Genomic DNA, 20,042 nt, shown 5'->3' with positions numbered 1-20,042 from the left:
CGCAAAGCACCCCCGTGCTGAAAGCGGCATCCGCCCGCCCTTCCTCCCAAGCACGGTCCTTACCCCTTCTGCTCGTTGTAAGGGTGAATGTGAGCTCCCGCCTCTTGCCTAGGCTGGGCCTTGAGCATCTGCGCATGCTCAAGGCCTTCTGGCTCTCGTTCTTTTGGAGAGAATGAGATCTCCGAGAGAACGAGAGCCAGAAGGCCTTGAGCATGCGCAGATGCTCAAGGCCCAGCCCAGGCAAGAGGCGGGCGCTTGCATTCACCCTTACAACGAGCAGAAGGGGTAAGGACCGTGCTTGGGAGGAAGGGCGGGCAGATGCCACTTTCAGCACGGGGGTGCTTTGCGATTCTCGCGGGGGGGGGGGGTTGCGATGCCGGTTCGGGGGGGTGCGATGCCGGTTAGAGCGGGGGGGGGGGGGAAAGGTGCTCGTACACCAGAACATGCTCGGTTTGCAAGGCAAAAGTTTGCTGAGTGTTTTGCTCGTCTTGCAAAACACTCGCAAACCGGGTTACTCACAAACCGAGGTTCCACTGTATGTCCAAACTCAGTGAAAATTGAATTAAGATATTTTTTTTAATTTAGGTATAGAACAGCTGGGGGTAATTTTCAAAGTCCTTTCCATGCATAAAGTAGTGGTTTTTCCTGGAAATGCCTTCTTATAAAATTGCTTAGACATGTTTTATAAGCATGTTGAGAAACATTTTACAACTCAAGTAGATTCTTTTAAAATTGCTTGGGGTTACACACATACAAAAAGTAGATGCACAAAAATAGAAGGCCTTCATTTATGTGATATATTTGGGAGCAGAGGATGGGGGGGGGACTTGTATACTGCCTTTTTGTGCTTACGCATTCAAAATGATTTATGTATATACAGGTACTTATTTTGTATCTGGGGCAATAGAGAATTAAGTGACTTGCCTAGGGTCACAAGGAGCAGTGCTGGGATCGATTCACAACCTCAGAGTGCTAAGGCATCAGCTCTACCACTAGGCCACTCCTCCTTACCGAGTTTCCTCGAAAATAAGCCCTACCCCAAAAATAAGCCCTAGTCCTGGAATTCGCTGACAACTCTTTAATCCACGACTGAGTGAAATCCCCGACGGACAAGGCCAAGCAACCTGTTTAGAGTGCTGCCGGCCCGATGCTGCTTCGGTTGAAGGTAGGGCTCGCTTGCGGTCAGCGGAGAGGGAAGGGTGGAGGGTCAGCAGGGGTTTGGCTTGGTGTGGGGGGGGGCTGCTCAAGGGTTCTGCTGTACAAGGGATGCTGCACAAGGGATGGGAGGGAGGGAAGGATAGAAGCTGGGCAAACTTCTGCTGCACAGGGGGATGGGGGGAGGGGAGGAAAGATGCACATGTGTGGGAGAGAAAGGAAAGAGGAAGAATTGGGGTGAGGGAGAGGAAGGGAGAGATGATCATGTGCATACCCCGAAAATAAGATCTAGTGCCTTTTTTGGGCCCCAAATGAATATAAGACACTGTCTTATTTTCAGGGAAACATGGTAGCATGGTACTTAATATGCATGGATGACAAAATTCATGCATATGCATCTGTTCTTTCTATGACATAATTATATCTTCCTCAGAGAAGATGTCAATGTGTTTTACATGAAGATAATTTTATTTGGGTACATCGGCACATACTTTGCCTTTGTAAAATAAGCCAGGTGTGCTAAGCAGCTAAAAGTTTACATATGTAGGAGATATGCCACATGTGAAAAATGCTTTATAATGTTGTTTATACTCAGAAACGTTACATGCTACTAATATTTCTATAGCTCTACCAGACGCACACAGCACTGTACAGAGTCACATTCCCTGATCGAAAGAGTTTACAGTCTGCCCATCCACAGCATCCACTATCTCCTCTCCCTAAGAGATCCCATGTGCCTGTCCCCAGACACAGTCTTTTGTCTCTACCATCTCTACTGGGAGATTCTTCCATGCATCTACCACCCTTTCTGTGAAATAGTATTTCCTAGACTAGTATTTTAGCCCGTTACATTAACGAGTGCTAGAATATATGTTTGTCTGTCTTTATTTATTTCTGTCTCTCTCTTTCCTCCCGCTGTCTTTCTTTCTGTCTGTCTCTCTCCCTGGCCCCCTTTGTCTGTCTGTCTTTCTGTGTCTCTCCCTGCCCCTGTGTCTTTCTTCTTTTCTTTCTGTCTCCCTTCCTCCCACTGTCTGTCTTTCTTTCTATCTATCTGTCTTTCTCCCTGCCTCCTATGCAGCAGCATTTCTCTCCCCCACTTCCCTGTGCAGCAGCCACAGCAGCATTCCCTCCCCCTCCATTTCCCTCCCCCACACCACTTCCCTGTGCAGCAGCAGCATTTCCCCTACCTCCCCTTTCTCTTCCCGCAGTCTGGCTGGCTCCCTTACTGCCCCCCCTTCACTTCCCGCAGTCCTGACAAACCTGCCGATTCCAGCAGTGTGTACAGCACTGTACACATGCTGCTTCAGGGCCTTCTACTGCCCTGATTTACTCTGGCACGTCCCTGATGACATCATCAGAGACGCGGCAGAGCAAATCAGGGCAGTAGAAGGCCCCGAAACAGCGTGTCTGAATACACATGTATGAGTATGTGTGCTTATAGGTGTTCTCAGAGCTGGGGCAAATATGAATGAAAACATACTTTTACAGAATTTGTGCACTATTGAGAATCATTGTAGAAACCTGTTTATAAAGGCATATAGGCACCTATATTTCCTTGAGAAAACAGTTAAAAATGAATCAGTGGTACTGAATGATCCAACATATTATCTTAAATCTGAAAGCTCAACTTATAAGAACATAAGAAATGCCTCTGCTGGGTCAGACCCGAGGTCCATCGTGCCCAGCAGTCCGCTCACGCGGCGGCCCAACAGGTCCAGGACCTGTGCAGTAATCTTCTATCTATACCCCTCTATCCCCATTTCCAGTAGGAATTTGTCCAATCCTTTCTTGAACCCCAGTACCGTACTCTGCCTTATAACGTCCTCTGGAAGCACATTCCAGGTGTCCACCACACGTTGGGTAAAGAAGAACTTCCTAGCATTTGTTTTGAATCTGTCCCCTTTCAACTTTTCCGAATGCCCTCTTGTTCTCTTATTTTCCGAAAGTTCGAAGAATCTGTCCCTCTCTACTCTCTCTATGCCCTTCATGATCTTGTAAGTCTCTATCATATCCCCTCTAAGTCTCCTCTTCTCCAGGGAAAAGAGACCCAGCTTCTCCAATCTCTCCGAATATGACAGGTTTTCCATACCTATTATCAGACGTGTTGCTCTCCTTTGAACCCTCTCAACTAACGCTATATCCTTCTTAAGATACGGCGACCAATATTGGACGCAGTACTCCAAATGCGGGCGCACCATCGCCCGATACAACGGCAGGATAACTTCTTTCGTTCTGGCTGTAATACCCTTTTTGATTATACCAAGCATTCTATTCGCTCTCTTAGCGGCCGCTGCACACTGCGCCGACGGCTTCATTGTCATGTCCACCATTACCCCCAAGTCCCTTTCCTGGGTACTCTTATTCAATAACATCCCTCCCATTGTATAGTTGTACCTCGAGTTTCTGCTCCCCACATGTAATACTTTACATTTTTCAATGTTGAACTTCATCTGCCATTTCGACGCCCATTCTTCTAATTTGTTCAAGTCCCTTTGCAACTTTTCGCAGTCCTCTGTAGTCCGAGCTCCATTAAATAGTTTGGTGTCATCCGCAAATTTTATTATCTCGCACTTCGTTCCTGTTTCTAGATCATTTATGAAGATATTAAATAGCAGCGGCCCGAGCACCGAGCCCTGCGGGCTCAAGCAGTGTTCCCTCTAAGCTGAGCAGGTGTCCTCCAGCTGCATTGCTACCACTAGGGGGTGGAATATTTTCAGTCGCTAAGGACAGGTATGTTCCCTGGAGTCCTGCAGAACTTGCCTGTCCCTCACAATTGAAAAATGTGACAGTAAAACAGCACCCTCTATTGGTGAGACTGTGGGTGGAGGACTCCTGCTCAGCTTAGAGGGAACAGTCGTGACCCTCCTCCAGTCGGAGTAGTGACCCTTCACTCCTACCCTTTGTTTTCTACCCTCCAACCAGTTTCTGATCCATCTATGTACGTCTCCTTCCACCCCATGGTTCTTCAGTTTCCGGAGTAGACGTTCATGGGGCACCTTGTCAAAGGCTTTTTGGAAATCTAGATATATGATGTCTATGGGGTCTCCTTTGTCCATCCGTTTGTTGATCCCTTCGAAGAAGTGCAATAAGTTCGTTAGGCACGATCTTCCCTTGCAGAAACCATGCTGGCTGGTTATCAGAAGTTCATGTTTTTCAAAATGTTGATCGATGTTTTCTTTTATCAGTGCTTCTGCCATTTTCCCCGGAACCGAAGTCAAGCTCACCGGCCTGTAGTTTCCCGGGTCACCTCTTGGTCCCATTTTAAAGATGGGCGTAACGTTGGCTATCTTTCAATCTTCCGGGATCTCGCCTGTTTTCAGGGATAAGTTGCAAATTTGCTGCAGTAGTTCCGCTATCTCCTCCTTTAATTCCTTCAGAACCCTTGGATGTATGCCATCCGGACCCGGGGATTTGTCAGTTTTTAGTTTTTCTATCTGCCTACGAACGTCCTCAAGGCTCACTTCTAAGGATGTTAATTTTTCTGCCTGACTTCCGTTGAAGAATTGCTCAGGTTCCGGTATGTTGGACGTGTTTTCGTTTGTAAATACAGTCGAGAAGAACATGTTAAGCCTTTCTGCCACTACCTTCTCCTCCTTCACCACTCCCTTCCTGTCTCCGTCGTCCAGCGGTCCCACTTCCTCTCTAGCCGGTTGCTTCCCTTTAACATATCTGAAGAATGGTTTGAAATTTCTTGCTTCCCTGGCTAGCCTCTCTTCATACTCTCTTTTGGCTTTCCGAACTGTGGGATTATAAAACATACATAATTTGGAACTGCAAAGTTGCTTGTTCGTTTGCAATGACAAGTACTATTTTTTGTCTTATATTTCAGTAGAATTAAATGTGTTGTAATGAACTCCTGCACTGATGTTTTCCACCAATTAAATAGATGATAGAGCCTTTCTGATACACAGTCTGTGGCTCTGTATTTCAATCCTCTAATATGCACTTACATCTTTGCTAAATATTTTGAATTTGAAACTGCTACTACAGTAATGTTTTGAGTCTTTAGAAAACAGGTACTGTATAATATAGGCACCTTTTTTGCACATTTTATCTTATTACTCTGTAAGAAATAACCTCCATAATGCCATTTTGCATATACTTTTACATATGGCAAGCAAAGGTTCTCCCGGGGGGGGAAGGGGGGCAGATTTTGGGGGTGAAGCTTGAACTTACCATATTTTTCACTCCATAAGACACACTTTATTTCCACCCAAAAGTGGGTGGAAATATAGGTGCGTGTTATGGAGCGGATAGCAATTTTTTAAACACCTCCCCCCTGTATTTTTTTTTTAAAAATTCCAGTGGTCCAGCGCTGTAAAGCAAAAGACGATGCCAGAACTTACCACCTTTGAGACCAGGTCTGGAAGCCGCCAGGACACACTGGTGCTCGAGCCCCTTGGCTTACTGCTGCAGCGCTGGATGGCTGCCTCCTCTTGCGGCAGAGCAGCGCACAAGGCTGGCGTGAGCTTTTCGTGCTGCTGCCTGGTCCCGCGCCGCTTCCTGAATGGCTGCTGTCGATTCTCACAGTCCCACGAGAACTGATGGCAGCCATTCAGGGAGCGGCACAGGACCAGGCAGCAGCCCAAAAAGCTCATATCTGCCATGTGCGCCGCTCTGCTGCAAGAGGAGGCAGCCATCCAGCGAGGGACATCGCTGCAGCAGTAAGCCGAGGGGCTAGAGCACCTGTGTGTCCCGGTGGCTTCCAGACCTGGTCTCGAGGGGAGTAAGTTTTGGCATCCTCTTATGCTTTACAGCGCTGCACCACCGGAATAAAAAAAAAAGGTACGGGGTGGAGGGGGCCCTGCCTACCACTAGACCTGCCCTGTACCCTGTCCCAGCCTACCACTAGACCACCAGAGGGGGGCAGGGGTACAGGGCAGAGCAGTGAGAATTTTTTTTCCCTTGGTTTTTCCTCCTCTACCTGGGGAGTACTTCTTATAGAATGAAAAATACAGTATATACAGGCTTTTGGATTTTCAAAATTTAGGTATAACTTGTTGAGAATTTACAGGGTAGCTGCACTTATTTTCTGAGAGATAATTTTCAAAGGAAGAGTATGCAAGTCCTTTCCCTTGAAAAGTGGTATAACTTTTTGTGCATATTGGGAGCAGAAGTTAGGTGGGCTGTTAATTTTCTTAAAATACGTCTGAGTGGAATGTAGAGAAGAATTTTGTGAGTTTGTTCTCTTGACTTTTGCTGACATTAGTACATGTCCAGGGCATTCTTGATTATGTATTATAATTTTTGTTTTCTATGCTTATGATGATTGGTTAACCATGGCATATGATGATTTCATACTGGTAAAAGCACAAGAAGTAGATTCAGGTTTACCATAACGTGTGAATGGTTAGCTGCACATAGAGAACATAAATTTAGATTGATGCCACAACTCTCTTCTCTCCAGTTTTATTTGTGCAGACACATTTCATTTATTCCCTGCTTTGATCCACCCTTTCCCAGCTACAGATGGCATGCCTAGGCAAGACTCACTAGATGCAAGGTCTGGAAGGAAGTCTCCTTCAAAGCAATTCCTCCACATTGCTTTTTCTGGCCATCAAGGCCTGCCACAGTCATGACGAGCCACCTTCCTTCCCTGCCTCTCTGACACCAAACACATCTGTGTGGCACATCTGGCCCAAGTCAAACCCTGACAAACATCCAAGTGAAACTCAAGCCTACTGCATTGCAGCCGGCAGCTTTTGTGGCATGAGCCAAAGAACCACCAGCTTTGATCACCTTTCTTCTGACTGTGGCTGTGTGTATGATCATTAGCTTTATTTTGCTTCCTTGTAAAGTTTTCAAAATATTGAGAATATTGGTCACTTGCCCATTCAAAATATTTTGTGCTGTGCTCTTGTGAAATAAGAGTGACACTTCAAAGGTGGTTTGAGGCTTTAAGATCACTCAGTAGGCTCCGACCTTAGATTAGTTTTGCCTTTTGGTAGTTCTACAATGGAGTAGGTTTCTGAATGGACTATGCACTGCATTCATAATTTATCCCCACCCCTCCCTTTTTATAAAACTGTAGCACGGTTTTTAGCGCCAGCCGAAGCGGTAACAGCTCGGATGCTCATAGGAATTCTATGTTACCAATGCAACCAGCGCTAAAAACTGCGCTACGGTTTTGTAAAAGGTAGGTTAAAAAGAGTTTTCCATGCATCTTTCTCAAAAGGCCACGGCTGATGTTTCTAAATATTGCGACAATTTGAGCGGGTTAGTTTTAAAATTCCAAACTTCGATATGAAGTGCTGCCCATAAGATTTGATTTTGCATGCCACTGTAAAGAAAATGGAGGGGGGGGGGGTCATTGTGTGAACCTATTTTGCACATGGGAAATGAATTTTGTAGATCTTCATGTAGGTATACACATATGAAAATCAGGCACAACTGCTTTTGTGCATCCTGTGCATAGGTTTTCCTGAGGGCATAATTTGGGTGGAGCAGAGTCCAATCTGCATTGGACATCCATATAATATAAAGTACACACCGGCAATTTGTTTGGCGCAAGTTTTTGCAAGAGACTTTGGGGTGTAGTTATCAACTTGAGCAACTGTTAAGACATGCTTTAGCTTAGCGTGAGACCTAGTTACTAATTACTGGGTTGACAGAAAAGTAACACATCTTATGAGTAGCCCACATTGATCACTTGCCTCCTTGGTGCCTACTGGATTTCATTTTGCAAGCCTGGTTTATAAAGACATAGGCACTTTGGTTGTCTACCTAATTATAGACCACTTTGTAGGTCATTTCACATACGATAAATACCCTATTGTAACTACTCTCATAGTGTGTGGCCAGTGTACTGGTACCTTCCATATCTGAATATAGCTTGCCTTGACAAAAGGTGTAAACTAAATCCCTTTCCCTTTGTCACCTCCAGAACACACTTGGTTTTTCTCAGTAATTCAGGGGTATTAGCCTGTTTTCAGTTCTAGTGTACAGGGCTGTTCTCTAGGCAGTGTGTTACATTGTCATTAATAGTTCTCCCTCTGTAATTCATCCCTGTTACAGGTATATGCACCCTCTCCAAATTCCGATGACTTCAACAGGGAATCTCCAAGCTACCCATCACCTAAACCACCAAGCAGTATGTTTGCTAGCACTTTCTTTATGCAAGGTAGGTGGATATGATAAATGCAACATTTCTCTTTTAGTTATATGAGAGCTTCCTTTTCTACTAGCAGGTCAACTAGATTACCGTAGTGGTGAGGGGAGAGGGAGTTCGTTGCTATGATGGAATTAAGACAAATTCTGTTTACTTGCCTAAAATCTCATAAATGAAAAGAGGCATGATTTGATTTACGTGTCTGTTTTATGAACTGTTAGCTTCAATTAGAGGGGATCATTCAAGGCACAAGATGAAGCAAATTTCCTTGGTTTTTTTTCATACGTAGGGGCTTAAAGATAGCATAGTAATTAAGACAAATTCAATAAGTTTCTGTCTACAGAACAGACAAAAGTTGATTTGCATCCCAAGTTAAAACAGCAGCATTGGCTAGAGCCAAATTGCTAGGGTCCTTGGTTCTGTTTCTTCCTCTTTCGATCTTTTTTTCTTCTATTATCTTGTCATGATTTTGTATTTTATTAACTGTATTTTCGTACTTTATGAAACTTGTTCCCCTTGTCCACGTTTCAGTTGTTGGTGCTGCATTCGTACTTTCATCTTGCTAATGTGGGGAGCAAGATAGTAAGAATTTTTAAGAACTTTGATGCCTTAAATTTTCTAAGGAATTTGATATGAATCAAAACCAAAATTAGAGATCTGAATAGTTTTTAACAACCAATTAGCTAACAAAAAACACTGATAACCTTTGAAAAAACTTTTGCTAGTGCCTCTACTTTAAGAAGCACACACTTGTACCTGTTATGTTAAACATCAAATAATAAGAACAAGCTTAGATTGCCAAAATAAAACAAAATTGTAAGAAACCTAGAACATTGGTTCCCAACCCTGTCCTGGAGAACCACCAGGTCAATCGGGTTTTCAGGCTAGCCCTAATGAATATGCACGAGAGAGATTTGCATATAATGGAAGTGACCGGCATGCATATTCATTAGGGCTAGCCTAAAAACCCAGTTGGCCTGATGGTCCTCCAGGACAGGGTTGGGAACCACTCACCTAGAAGATACAGGGAATTATATTTTCCCAAATCTGTTTTATTTTTAAAAATTTATTGTTAGAGATTTGTACAGAACAGGGCCAGATTAAAGGATAGGTCTACGGCCCGACATTGTCAGGGGGCCCCAGGGCCGGCATTATAGGGAGCAAACAGGGCAGCTGCCCTGGGCCCCACAGATCCAGGGGGCCCCGCGGTCCGAAGTGCTTTATTAAAAAGCTAAATTTTTCTTTTCAGAGGAGCCCAACAGGGCAGCCGTTCTCACAAACTTCCGGCAGCTGCCCCGAAGCTTTCCTTCTCTGCAGCGAACTGCCCTGTCGGAAACAGGATGTTACGTCAGAAAAAAAACTTTGGAGCAGCTGCTGCAGCTTGTGAGAAATGCTGCCATGTCGGACCCTTCTGAAAACGAACCTCCCGGATGACACTGCCCTCAAGTCTCGCAGCCGCCACGACTATACTGTCTACTGCTGCTGCATCAGCTGATTCACATGCCTCAAGTCTTGCGGCCACCATGCTTTGCGACGCTGTGCTCCTGCCTTTCTCTGCCTTCGCCGCTCGTGGTCGCATGCACCCTCCCGACTGCTGTCGCCGCTTGGCTCCACCTCGTCTTTCCGGCTGCCTGTACTCTGGTCCTCACGGCTGCCATTGCCGTTCAAGTCTGCCTGGTCCTCCCAGCTGCCTGCCCCTGAGGTAACTTGATTGTTTCTATCAAGTATTTCCTTTGTGAACAATTTTGGTTTATTTATAGTTTGATTATCCTTATGTTAAAAATTAGAAAAACTAGCTTGAATAACAACAAAACAATTTTAACAGCATTTCCCTGGTTGTATGTGCCTCTGGTTTGTTTTTGCCCCCCTGCCTTTATTAGTTTTATTGATATGTATGTTTTCTATTTAATGTATTTTACCTACCATGTTGTCCCCCAAATAAGACAGTGTCTTTTATTTACTTGGGGCCCAAAAAAGGCACTAGGTCTTATTTTCAGGGTATGCTTCCTTTCCTTCACCCCAATTCTTCTTTCCTTTCTCTCCCCCACATTTGCAGCATCTTTCCTCCCCTCTCTCCCATCCCTTGCGCAGCAGAACCCTCGAGCACCCTCCGACCCCCGCTGCACAACCGAACCCCCACTGACCCTCTATCCTTCCCTCCCCGCTGACCAAGAATGAGCCCTACCTTCAAGCGATGCAGCGTCAGGCCGGCAGCACTCTGAGCAGGCTGCTTGGCCTTGTCCGTCGAGGATTTCACTCAGTAATGCGGCAGAGTGAAATCCCAGATGGACAAGGCTAAGCAGCCTGTTTAGAGGGCTGCTGGTCCGACACTGCTTCGCATGAAGGTAGGGCTCCCTCCATACTGGGTGAGGGTGTATCTGTGTTCTGTGTGTTTGAAAGACATGGTTTTCTGTTAGCATTGACTAGCCTTGTTTGGCGAAATGCATCGAGCATGGTTCTTGGGAGCATCTTGAATAAACCTGATTTGAATTTCAGTATTGTCTGTCAATCTTCTTTTGTTTCATGTTGGATTCCTTGGACTGCTTGCCTTGTTGTTTTGTTACAAGTTAATATGCATGGAGTGGAACGTGCTAGAGGAGTTACAGATTTGGTTGTTTATACATATGGGTTACAATTGGTTGATGTAGAGTGAGGCAGTTGAGAGGCGTTGCAAACTTGGTTATTAATATAGACTTATATTTTGGATAGTATTACTGCTTTACAAATATTTGAACACTTTTATATATGCATGGAAATGGTTCAGAGTTAAAGTCCTGGGTAAGTAGGTGGGCAGGAAGGGGGATTTGTTCAGAGATGTTTGGGGTTGCATAGAAGAAAAACTGTGCACTGGTATGCTAATCTTTGTTTTGAATTAAAAAAAAAAAAGAAATACAGGTGGAAATAAAGAAGTAAATAAGAAAACAGATAAATGGGGCAGGATACAGGTGGGGCAGGGGCAGCGGGGGGGGGGGGGGGGGCAGTGTACTTGTGTGCCTAGGGGTCCTCGAAGAATTAATCCTGCCCTGGTATAGAGTGGAAAAATATGATATGCACTGATTGATAGCTTTTCGTTGAGAAATCTATGCTACATCTGTTTACATACTGTAAAACTCCTCACAGAGTGGGGTGACTTGGTTACCCAGTAAACCCATTACTCTGCCTAGGAATATACAAAGCAGTATGACAGGAAGTCTGAGTATATTTAACCTGTGTAGCAATACAAGCTCTACTTGGGTGATAAAACAGTGACTTCTCAAACTTGTGCGGTTTGAGACCGGGCTGTGTTTCAAAATATATACATTGCCCATTATGAATTGGAATTTTCTTCTCACTGTATATTTATACTGCTTATTCCTTTTTTATTTTAACCATCCCATTTATACAAAACAGACCATTTTAAACCTCTCTATAATTAGCAGGCAAACTTGGTGTTTTCTCAGCTGTGGGTGTATTGTATTTCAGCTTCAAAGCCTTGATTTCTTTAAATATAGCGACAGTGGGCAGTAAAGAAAATTAAGAAAAGTTGCAAAATGGTGTTGGTGTGAAAAGAATAGTAGATAATTTGAAATTGTATGCTCTTTTAGAAGAAGAAAGAGAACGGAGACACATGATGCAGCCATTCTAATATTTCATAGTACCAGAATAAAGCATTTTCCATAGAATACACCATGTTCTTGAGCATTTTAATTAGGGGGGAGGGAAGTTCAAATGTAATGTACCAAAGTGCAGTCGACTCCACCTAAGTGCATGGGTTAAGCGCACGCTTTGGTTATCCGCAGCCTACCAAGTTTCAAGTTTCAAGTTTATTTGTTCTTAATGAATCGCCTATTTAAATTGCTAAGCGATGTACAACATAATAAAATATACAGATAAAATATTTGTGTTAACATACAAAATAACTTTTGTTATGGGTTAAAACTTACAAGAATTGTGTGTGTAAGTAGGGAGAAAGTTACAATATTTAGATAGGAGAGAAAGAAAAACATAAAAGGAATGAACAAAAAGGGGGGTAATTTTAACTGCCTAAATAAAAATCGTTAATTAGTATGCTAGGAATCGTATGCATCTTTAAAAATAAATGTTTTAAGGTTTTTTTTAAATAAGGTTAAATCTTTTAATTCTCTAATATATTGGGGTAAAAGATTCCACGATTGAGGGGCCATAACTGAAAACATGTTGTGCCGTCTAATTCCTATAACTTTCATTGGTCCTGTTTTTTTACATTAAAGTCAATGGACGTAAACTCCGGATAATTGCAATTCTTATGCGTACCGATGTTATAGGTCCCACCTCTATTCGTTCACGTTGTGTTCACTCTGGTTAAAAGCAATTTCCTTCTCACGTGGCTGAGCTTCGTGTTTCGGATCAGCACTCTAGGCCTGGCCAGGTATTCAAACTTTCAGAACTGCACCATGGCGTCATGTGGAGAAAAATCTTTGGCTTTGGCTGAACGTGTCAATGTCTTAAAGAGACTTGACCAATGGAGAGTCAGGTCTCTATTGCAAAGCATTACAGCGTTCATCCTAGCCAGATTTCTTGGATTCACAAAAAAAAGCAAGCCATATTGAAAGGCTGGCAAAACAACAGCAATCCTACCAGGAAACGGAAAAGAATTGGGAAGGCTGGAGACGTTGAACAGGCGTTGCTGTGATGGTTTGCTGAAGCTAGAAGTCAGTGGGCCTCTGCTGATGGAGAAAGCAGCACAGCTATCCAAAGAACTGGGCGTAGAAGACTTCAAAGCAACAAATGGATAGCTAGAGAGGTGGAAAGTTTGAAATGGCATAAAGTTTAAGAAGCAGCATGGCAAAAAACAAGATGTGAATGAGTTTGGTGCAGAAAGATGGGTCATGGAAGTGTTGCCATCAGTCATTGGTGGATATAAACCATGTGATGTTTTCAACGCCGATGAGACAGGCCTGTATTGGCGTGCCATCCCTGATGGAACATTGGCTTTCAAATGCAGCAAAACTCTTGACTTCAAGGTACCAAAGGAATGATTGACATTGCTGCTCAGTTGCATTATGGACGGTAGCGAAAAGCTTGAGCCACTGGTGATTGGGACAAATCAAAATCCTCGGAGCTTCAAAAACATTAAACACCTGCCTGTTGAATATTAAAGCAACAAAAACGCATGAATAACGGCAATACTGTGGATTGAATAGCTGCAGAAGCTTGACAATCTGATAAGCATTAAACATATTTATAAACGACCTGGGAATTGGTATGATGAGTGAGGTGATTAAATTTGCAGACGATACAAAGTTATTCAGAGTAGTGAAGACACAAAAGGATTGCGAAGACCTACAATGTGACATAAACACGCTCGAGAAATGGTCTGCGACATGGCAAATGAGGTTTAACATGGATAAGTGTAAGGTGATGCATGTCGGTAAGAAAAATCTTATACAGGATGTCCGGTGCAGTACTCGGAGAGACCCCTTCCCCCCCGGAAAGAGACTTGGGAGTACTGGTAGACAAGTCACAGCGGCGGCGAAAAGGGCGAACAGAATGCTAGAAATGATTAAGAAGGGGATCACAAACAGATCGTAGGAGGCTATCATGCCGCTGTACTGGGCCATGGTGCGCCCCCACCTGAAATACTGCGTCCAGCACTGGTCGCTGTACATGAAGAATACTGTGTGCAATTCTGGAAGCCACACTACCGAAAAGATGTGCTGAGAGTAGAGTCAGTGCAACGGATGGCCACCAGGATGGTCTCAGGGCTCAAGGATCTATCATACGAGGAAAGGCTGAAAAATTTGCGGCTGTACTCACTCGAGGAACATAGGGAGAGAGGAGACATGATCGAGACGTTTATATTACCGGCCGTATCGAGATGGAAGAAGAGATTCTCTTTCTCAAAGGATCCTCAGCCACAAGAGGGCATCCGCTCAAACTCAGGGGCGGAAAATTTCATGGCGACACCAGGAAATATTTCTTCACCGAGAAAGTGGTTGATCCTTGGAATGAGCTCCCGGTGCAGGTGATCGAGGCAAACAGCGTGCAAGAATTTAAGAGCAAATGGGATGCCCATGTGGGATCCCTTAGAGGGTTAAGCCAAGGAAACCTGTCACCAGGAGTGTGATCCCTAAGATAGTAGACTTGGGAGTGGATCAATAGAGTGGGCAGACCTGATGGGCTATGGCCCTTATTTGCTGTCATCTTCTATGTTTCTACTCGAAATGGTCCAGAGAAGAGCGACTAAAATGGTTAAGGGGCTGGAGGAGTTGTCATACAGTGAGAGATGAGAGAAACTGGGCCTCTTCCCCCTTGAAAAGAGGAGACTGAGAGGGGACATGATCAAAACATTCAAGATAATGAAGGGAATAGACTTAGTAGATAAAGACAGATTGTTCACCCTCTCCAAGGTAGAGAGAACGAAAGGGCACTCTCTAAAATTAAAAGGGGATAGATTCCGTACAGACGTAAGGAAGTTCTTCTTCACCCAGAGAGTGGTAGAAATTTGGAACGCTCTTCTGGAGGCTGTTATAGGGGAAAACACCCTCCAGTGATTCAAGATAAAGTTAGACAAGTTCCTGCTGAACCAGAAAGTACGCAGGTAAAGCTAGACTCAGTTAGGGCACTGGTCTTTGACTTGGGGGCCACCACGGGAGTGGACTGCTGGCACAATGTTCTTAACTATGCAGTACACAGTAATGACGTAAGACTAACCAACATCAAACTCGTGTTTCTGCCACCAAATACGACATCTTTGATCCAACTGATGGACCAGGGCATAATCGCCAACTTAAAACGTCATTACAGGTTGCTCGTCTTAAGATATGTGATGGCAGTGATTGATGCAAGCATGGAATCCAGCCCATGAGCTGCTGAGATCACGAGAAAAATGACGCTGCTTGACTCTCTTCACATGGTATGGGAGGTGTGGAGTTGAGTCTCATCATCAATTATTTCAAATTGCTATCGACGGGCAAGCTTCATTCACGCATCTGATGAGACAAATGAAGCTGACACTTCATCCATTGAACTCCCAGTTGGACTCTCACCACAAGAGTTTGAACTGTATGTCGCCGTTGACAACAGTGTGTCCACATCATCTGACAGCACTAATTCCAATATCTGTACAGTCATAAAGGACACTGCAGACAACTAAGAGTCTGATGAGGACGAAGATACGGCTGCGGTCATCACAACTAATGAAACACCTGCAGAGACTGTTTCCTTCTCAGATGCGCTGAAGTCTCTACACACGCTGTGTTGTTATCTGGAGATAATTGGATGTCATGACTATGGACAGTTTTACAGCATCAGTAGTCAAATAAACAGCCTGAATTGTGCAATCTGCATGAAGAAAACAATGACTGATTATTTCAGTAGAATGTTGGTTTAAAAAAAGGTTTATAGTGTTTTGCATTAGACGGATCAGTGCTGTTTCTAAAGCTGAACTGTATTAAATTGTGTGGTTTTTTTGTTGAACAAAAGTTTTATTGCATTTTACTACAGTGTACTGTGATTTTTTTTCATGACTAAAAAGTGGTACTCCGATTAAGCGTACAGTCCTGTACAGAGGGCTTACACTTAAGCGGAGTCGACTGTACTTTTTAAACATAGGCCATGTGGAGGGGCATAATCGAAAGGAATGTGTAAGTCCGTTTTTGTCTAAGTCGCAAGTCGTCCAAAGTAAAAAACAGTTTAGGACACATTTTCGAAAAATATGTCCAAATTTTTTTTTCGTTTCGAAAATCGTCTAAGTATACATCCTGTCGATCTGATCATCCAAGTCGCTAAATCATCTACATTTTCATCCAACTTTTTGTCCAAGTCAAAAACACCTAGAACAAGCCCTGTTGGATGTGGGAGGGGTCTGCAAAGTGATGAACACCTAGACATGACACCTAAATAATGGGGTACCTTACAGGGCACTGCTGTGAACTTCACAAAAAGGGTGCCGTGTCTTCACCTCACTACAGCTCCCTTATAGGTCATGGTGAGCCCCCCAAACCACCTCCAGAATTCCCTAGACCCATTTATCTACCACCCCAATAGCCCTTATGGCTGCAGGAGCCACTTATATGCCAGTACAAAAGGGTTTGGGGTTTTTGTGACTTAGACCATGTTTTAAATGGTCTAAGTCGCAATGTCCAAGTTCTGTCGATCCTGTGCTGTATAACTTTCAGTTATACATGCAGTACAACTAAGTCTAAGCCTGCCCATGTCCCACCCAAATTCTGCCCTCAACATTCCTCCTGACACGCTCCATTTAGCTATGGTCGTTCAGCAGCACTGTGAAGGCCTAGGTCATTTTGAAATACGTCCAAAACCTGGTTTTATTATCGGCACTTGGACGTTTTTGACTGATGATCGTCCAAGTGCCGACTTAGGCCAGTTTTTGGACGTTTTTCTCTTTCGATTATGAACCCCATAGTATTTATTTGCCTTCATTTTTTTCTATCTAGTCTGCCAAACCATGCTATCTACTATCCCCTCCTCTCCCATAGAGATCCAACGTACTTGTCCCAAGCTTTCTTTAATTCAGAAACACATTTTTCTCCACCACCTCCACTGGGAAGGTGTTCCAAACATTCACCACCCTTTCTGTGAAAAAGTATTTTCTGAGGTTACTTCTGAATCTATCCCCTTTCACCTTCATCCCTGTTTCCAGAGTTTTCGTATCTCCCCTCTCCTGCCTTTCTTTAAGTCTGTCCCCGTATACTTTGTGACAAAAACCATCATCCATTTTAGTAGCCTTCCACTAGACCGACTCCATCCTATGTATATCTTTTTGAAGGTGCATAGAAACACAGAAAAATTAATGTGTTAGTAGACACATTACCTGACTGAGCAGAAATAATTGGAGTCAAGATAGTGGAAGAATTAAAGAATGCTTGGTGCAAATCAAGAGGGATCTTAGTGGCAAAGAGAGAAGACCACAAATTAATTATGACCTGTGAGGTCACAATAGGCAGAAAGAAGTGGGTTGAGTGAATGAACCGTGTGGTCATTTTCCACCTAAATCTATGTTGCTATCTTTGCTCCTAGGCAGAGGGAACATTTACCAATTTCTTGCATGAAAAAGAAAACATTTTTCATTATAGATGGGACTCACAACTCTTCGGACCTTTGGAATTCATCCAATGGCATGAGCCAGCCTGGCTATGGTGGACTTTTGGGCACCTCCTCTTCTCACATGCCGCAGCCCAGCAGTTATGGCAGTCTGCACACACATGACCGCCTGGTAAGATCTAAGAACTGAAAATAATCTATTTAGCCAGTGTCTGTCTATTTTGTTACTATCTTCTCCAGAGTGTGGAACACCCACCACCCCCCTCTGTTTTACCCTGTAACATCTCTTCAGAGTTTGAATAGATCACCATGAGGTATTCTTTCACATAATAAGCATAATCCCCTCCAGGGATTCAAGACAAAGTACGCAGACCAGAACGTACGCAGGTAAGGCTAGTCTCAGTTAGGGCATTGGTCTTTGACCTAAGGGCCGCTACGTGAGCGGACTGCTGGGCACGATGGACCACTAGTATGACCCAGCAGCGACAATTCTTATGTTCTTATGTTATTATCAACTGTGTGGTTAGTGGTTAACTGGTTGTGCTAATTTTTAGCACTGGACTCATGCATTTTTCATTTTTAATGTTGCCTAGCTGTTACTGGAGGCTTTGATATCAATTTATAGATAATGCAGCCTCTCTTTTTGTATCTCTGTATTTCAGAATTACCCACCACATTCAGTCTCCCCAACAGATATAAATGCCAGTCTTCCTCCAATGTCCAGCTTCCATCGTGGCACTACTAGTAGTTCTCCTTACGTAGCTGCATCACACACGCCTCCCATCAATGGCTCAGACAGTCTCCTGGGTAAGTGTAAAAGTGTGTAATTTCATTTTCGTATAAAAAAATAATCACTCATTGGTGAAATTAAAAATCGAGAAAAGTACACCAATATAACTTGAAAGAAAATTTGTACATCAGGAAGTGAACATCCCAAGTCCACAAAATAAGGGGGGGTGGGGCGGTGGGGGGGGTGGAGTCAATGACAACAACAAAAATGATAATATTAGGAGCATTATGTATCTGCATCCTAAATTCAACAACAACGCATCAATCACTCACTTTATCTACAGGTGTGGATAGGAGATTATCCTGCAAGAAAATGTTGACCATTCTGGATCATTAAAAGACATAAACATTCCTCTTGTGTTTAAGAATACACTTAAAAGAAAATTTTAGAAGAAAAATATCCTGCATCCAAGGCAATTGTATGTGGGCCTAATAAAATATTTTTATTTCATGAAGATTGGGTTGCAGGAGATAAATAATTGAATATAAGCACTTTACCACCGTGACATAGAAATTGACTGTCTGTGAAACCCATTTTTAGGGTCAAATCATATTCTGATTCCAGGATGAATGACGTAAGCAGCATCACACCATTAACTGCATAAATGTCTCAAGAAAGTTAGTTAAATTCAGGCTGTCTAGTAAACTTAATGCATCCATAGCACCCTATGTTGTAGACCAGGGGTGCCCACACTTTTTGGGCTTGTGAGCTACTTTTAAAATGACCAAGTCAAAATGATCTACCAACAATAAAATTTTAAAAATCACAAAGCACACTCTATGCAGAGAAAATGTTAATTATCATTTATATTCCGCGGGTTTTCAAAGAGGTCAAGGCAGATGACTTTATGCGATATCACCTCAGGAACAACTATACAAAAATAGACAAATATACCCCCTCTCTTTTTACTAAACCGCGATAGCAGTTTTTAAGGCAGGGAGCTGTGCTGAATGCCCTGCGCTGCTCTCGATGCTCATAGGCTCCCTGCACTAAAAACCGCTATTGCAGTTTAGTAAAAGGGGGCTATAGTGCAAAATATAGACAGCAGATATAAATTCTCAAAACGGACACATTTTGATCACTAAATTGAAAATAAAATCATATTTTCCTACCTTTTTGTCTGGTGATTTCATGAGTCTCTGGTTGCACTTTATTTTTCTGACTGTGCATCCAATATTTCTTCCCTTCTTTCAGCCTGCTGTATGCTTCCAGACCTCATTCCCTCCGCCAACTTTTTCTTCCTCTCTCCCTGCCCCCTCACCTTTCTTTCTGTCTCCTTCCCTTCTTTCTTTCTCTCTCCATGACCCCTTTGTTTCTGTCTTCCTGTCCCCCCTTTCTTTCTTTCTTTTTCCCTTCTTTCTTTCTGTCTTCCTTCCTGCTCCCAAGGCGCTGCCACCACCATCGGGAAACAGCCTCTAAACCACCGCTGCCCCAAGCTCTCCCTGCTTCCCCACACAGAAGTGCCGGGCTGACCAGATTTCCTCTCCCCGACGTCATTTCTGAAGTTGGAGAGGAAGTTCCAGGCCAGCCAGGCAGTGATTGGCTGGCCCGTAACTTCTTCTCCAATGTCAGAATTGACGTTGGGTGGGAGAAGTTGATCAGCTCGGCGCTTCTGAGTCAGGAAGCAAGTAGTATGTGAAGGCAACGTGATCGACTCACATTGCCTTCGCGATCTACTGGTCGATCACGATCGACCTTTTGGGCACCCCTGTTGTAGACAAACCCTGGTGGAATACTGGGGTGGCTGCAAGTTGATCTTAAGTCCTTCTAAACTATGCCTTTATAGCCTGTTCTTCATCAAGCTCAGAAAATATACCTTATGGCATTTTTCCATGACACCTCGACCCTGATGAAGAAAGTGAAACGTTGAATTCATGACAGGAGGGATGATTAATGAGCCCGGTTACTACATTCAAGATAAGTTTTCTATCTTTTATTAAACACCATTGTGTTTTTGTAAGAGGA

At 43.7% G+C, this 20,042-nt stretch overlaps 1 protein-coding gene across 13 annotated transcripts in view; it reads left to right on the top strand.

Annotated features, from left to right (window-relative positions):
- TCF12 (transcription factor 12) overlaps window positions 1-20,042 on the top strand; it is an 807,409-nt gene that overhangs the window by 655,050 nt on the left and 132,317 nt on the right. For all 13 annotated transcript variants that reach the window (XM_033920038.1, XM_033920035.1, XM_033920040.1 and 10 more), the window contains 3 exons: window positions 8,170-8,275; window positions 17,320-17,459; window positions 17,950-18,094. In XM_033920038.1, coding sequence (XP_033775929.1) covers window positions 8,170-8,275; window positions 17,320-17,459; window positions 17,950-18,094 — 391 coding nt within the window. The remainder of the gene's footprint in view (window positions 1-8,169; window positions 8,276-17,319; window positions 17,460-17,949; window positions 18,095-20,042) is intronic.

The sequence above is a fragment of the Geotrypetes seraphini genome, chromosome 14 (genome assembly GCF_902459505.1).
Source record: "Geotrypetes seraphini chromosome 14, aGeoSer1.1, whole genome shotgun sequence".
Taxonomy (NCBI): Eukaryota; Metazoa; Chordata; class Amphibia; order Gymnophiona; family Dermophiidae; genus Geotrypetes; species Geotrypetes seraphini.
The sequence above is the reverse complement of the archived record's forward strand: the minus strand, read 5'-3'. Positions and strand labels throughout refer to the sequence as shown.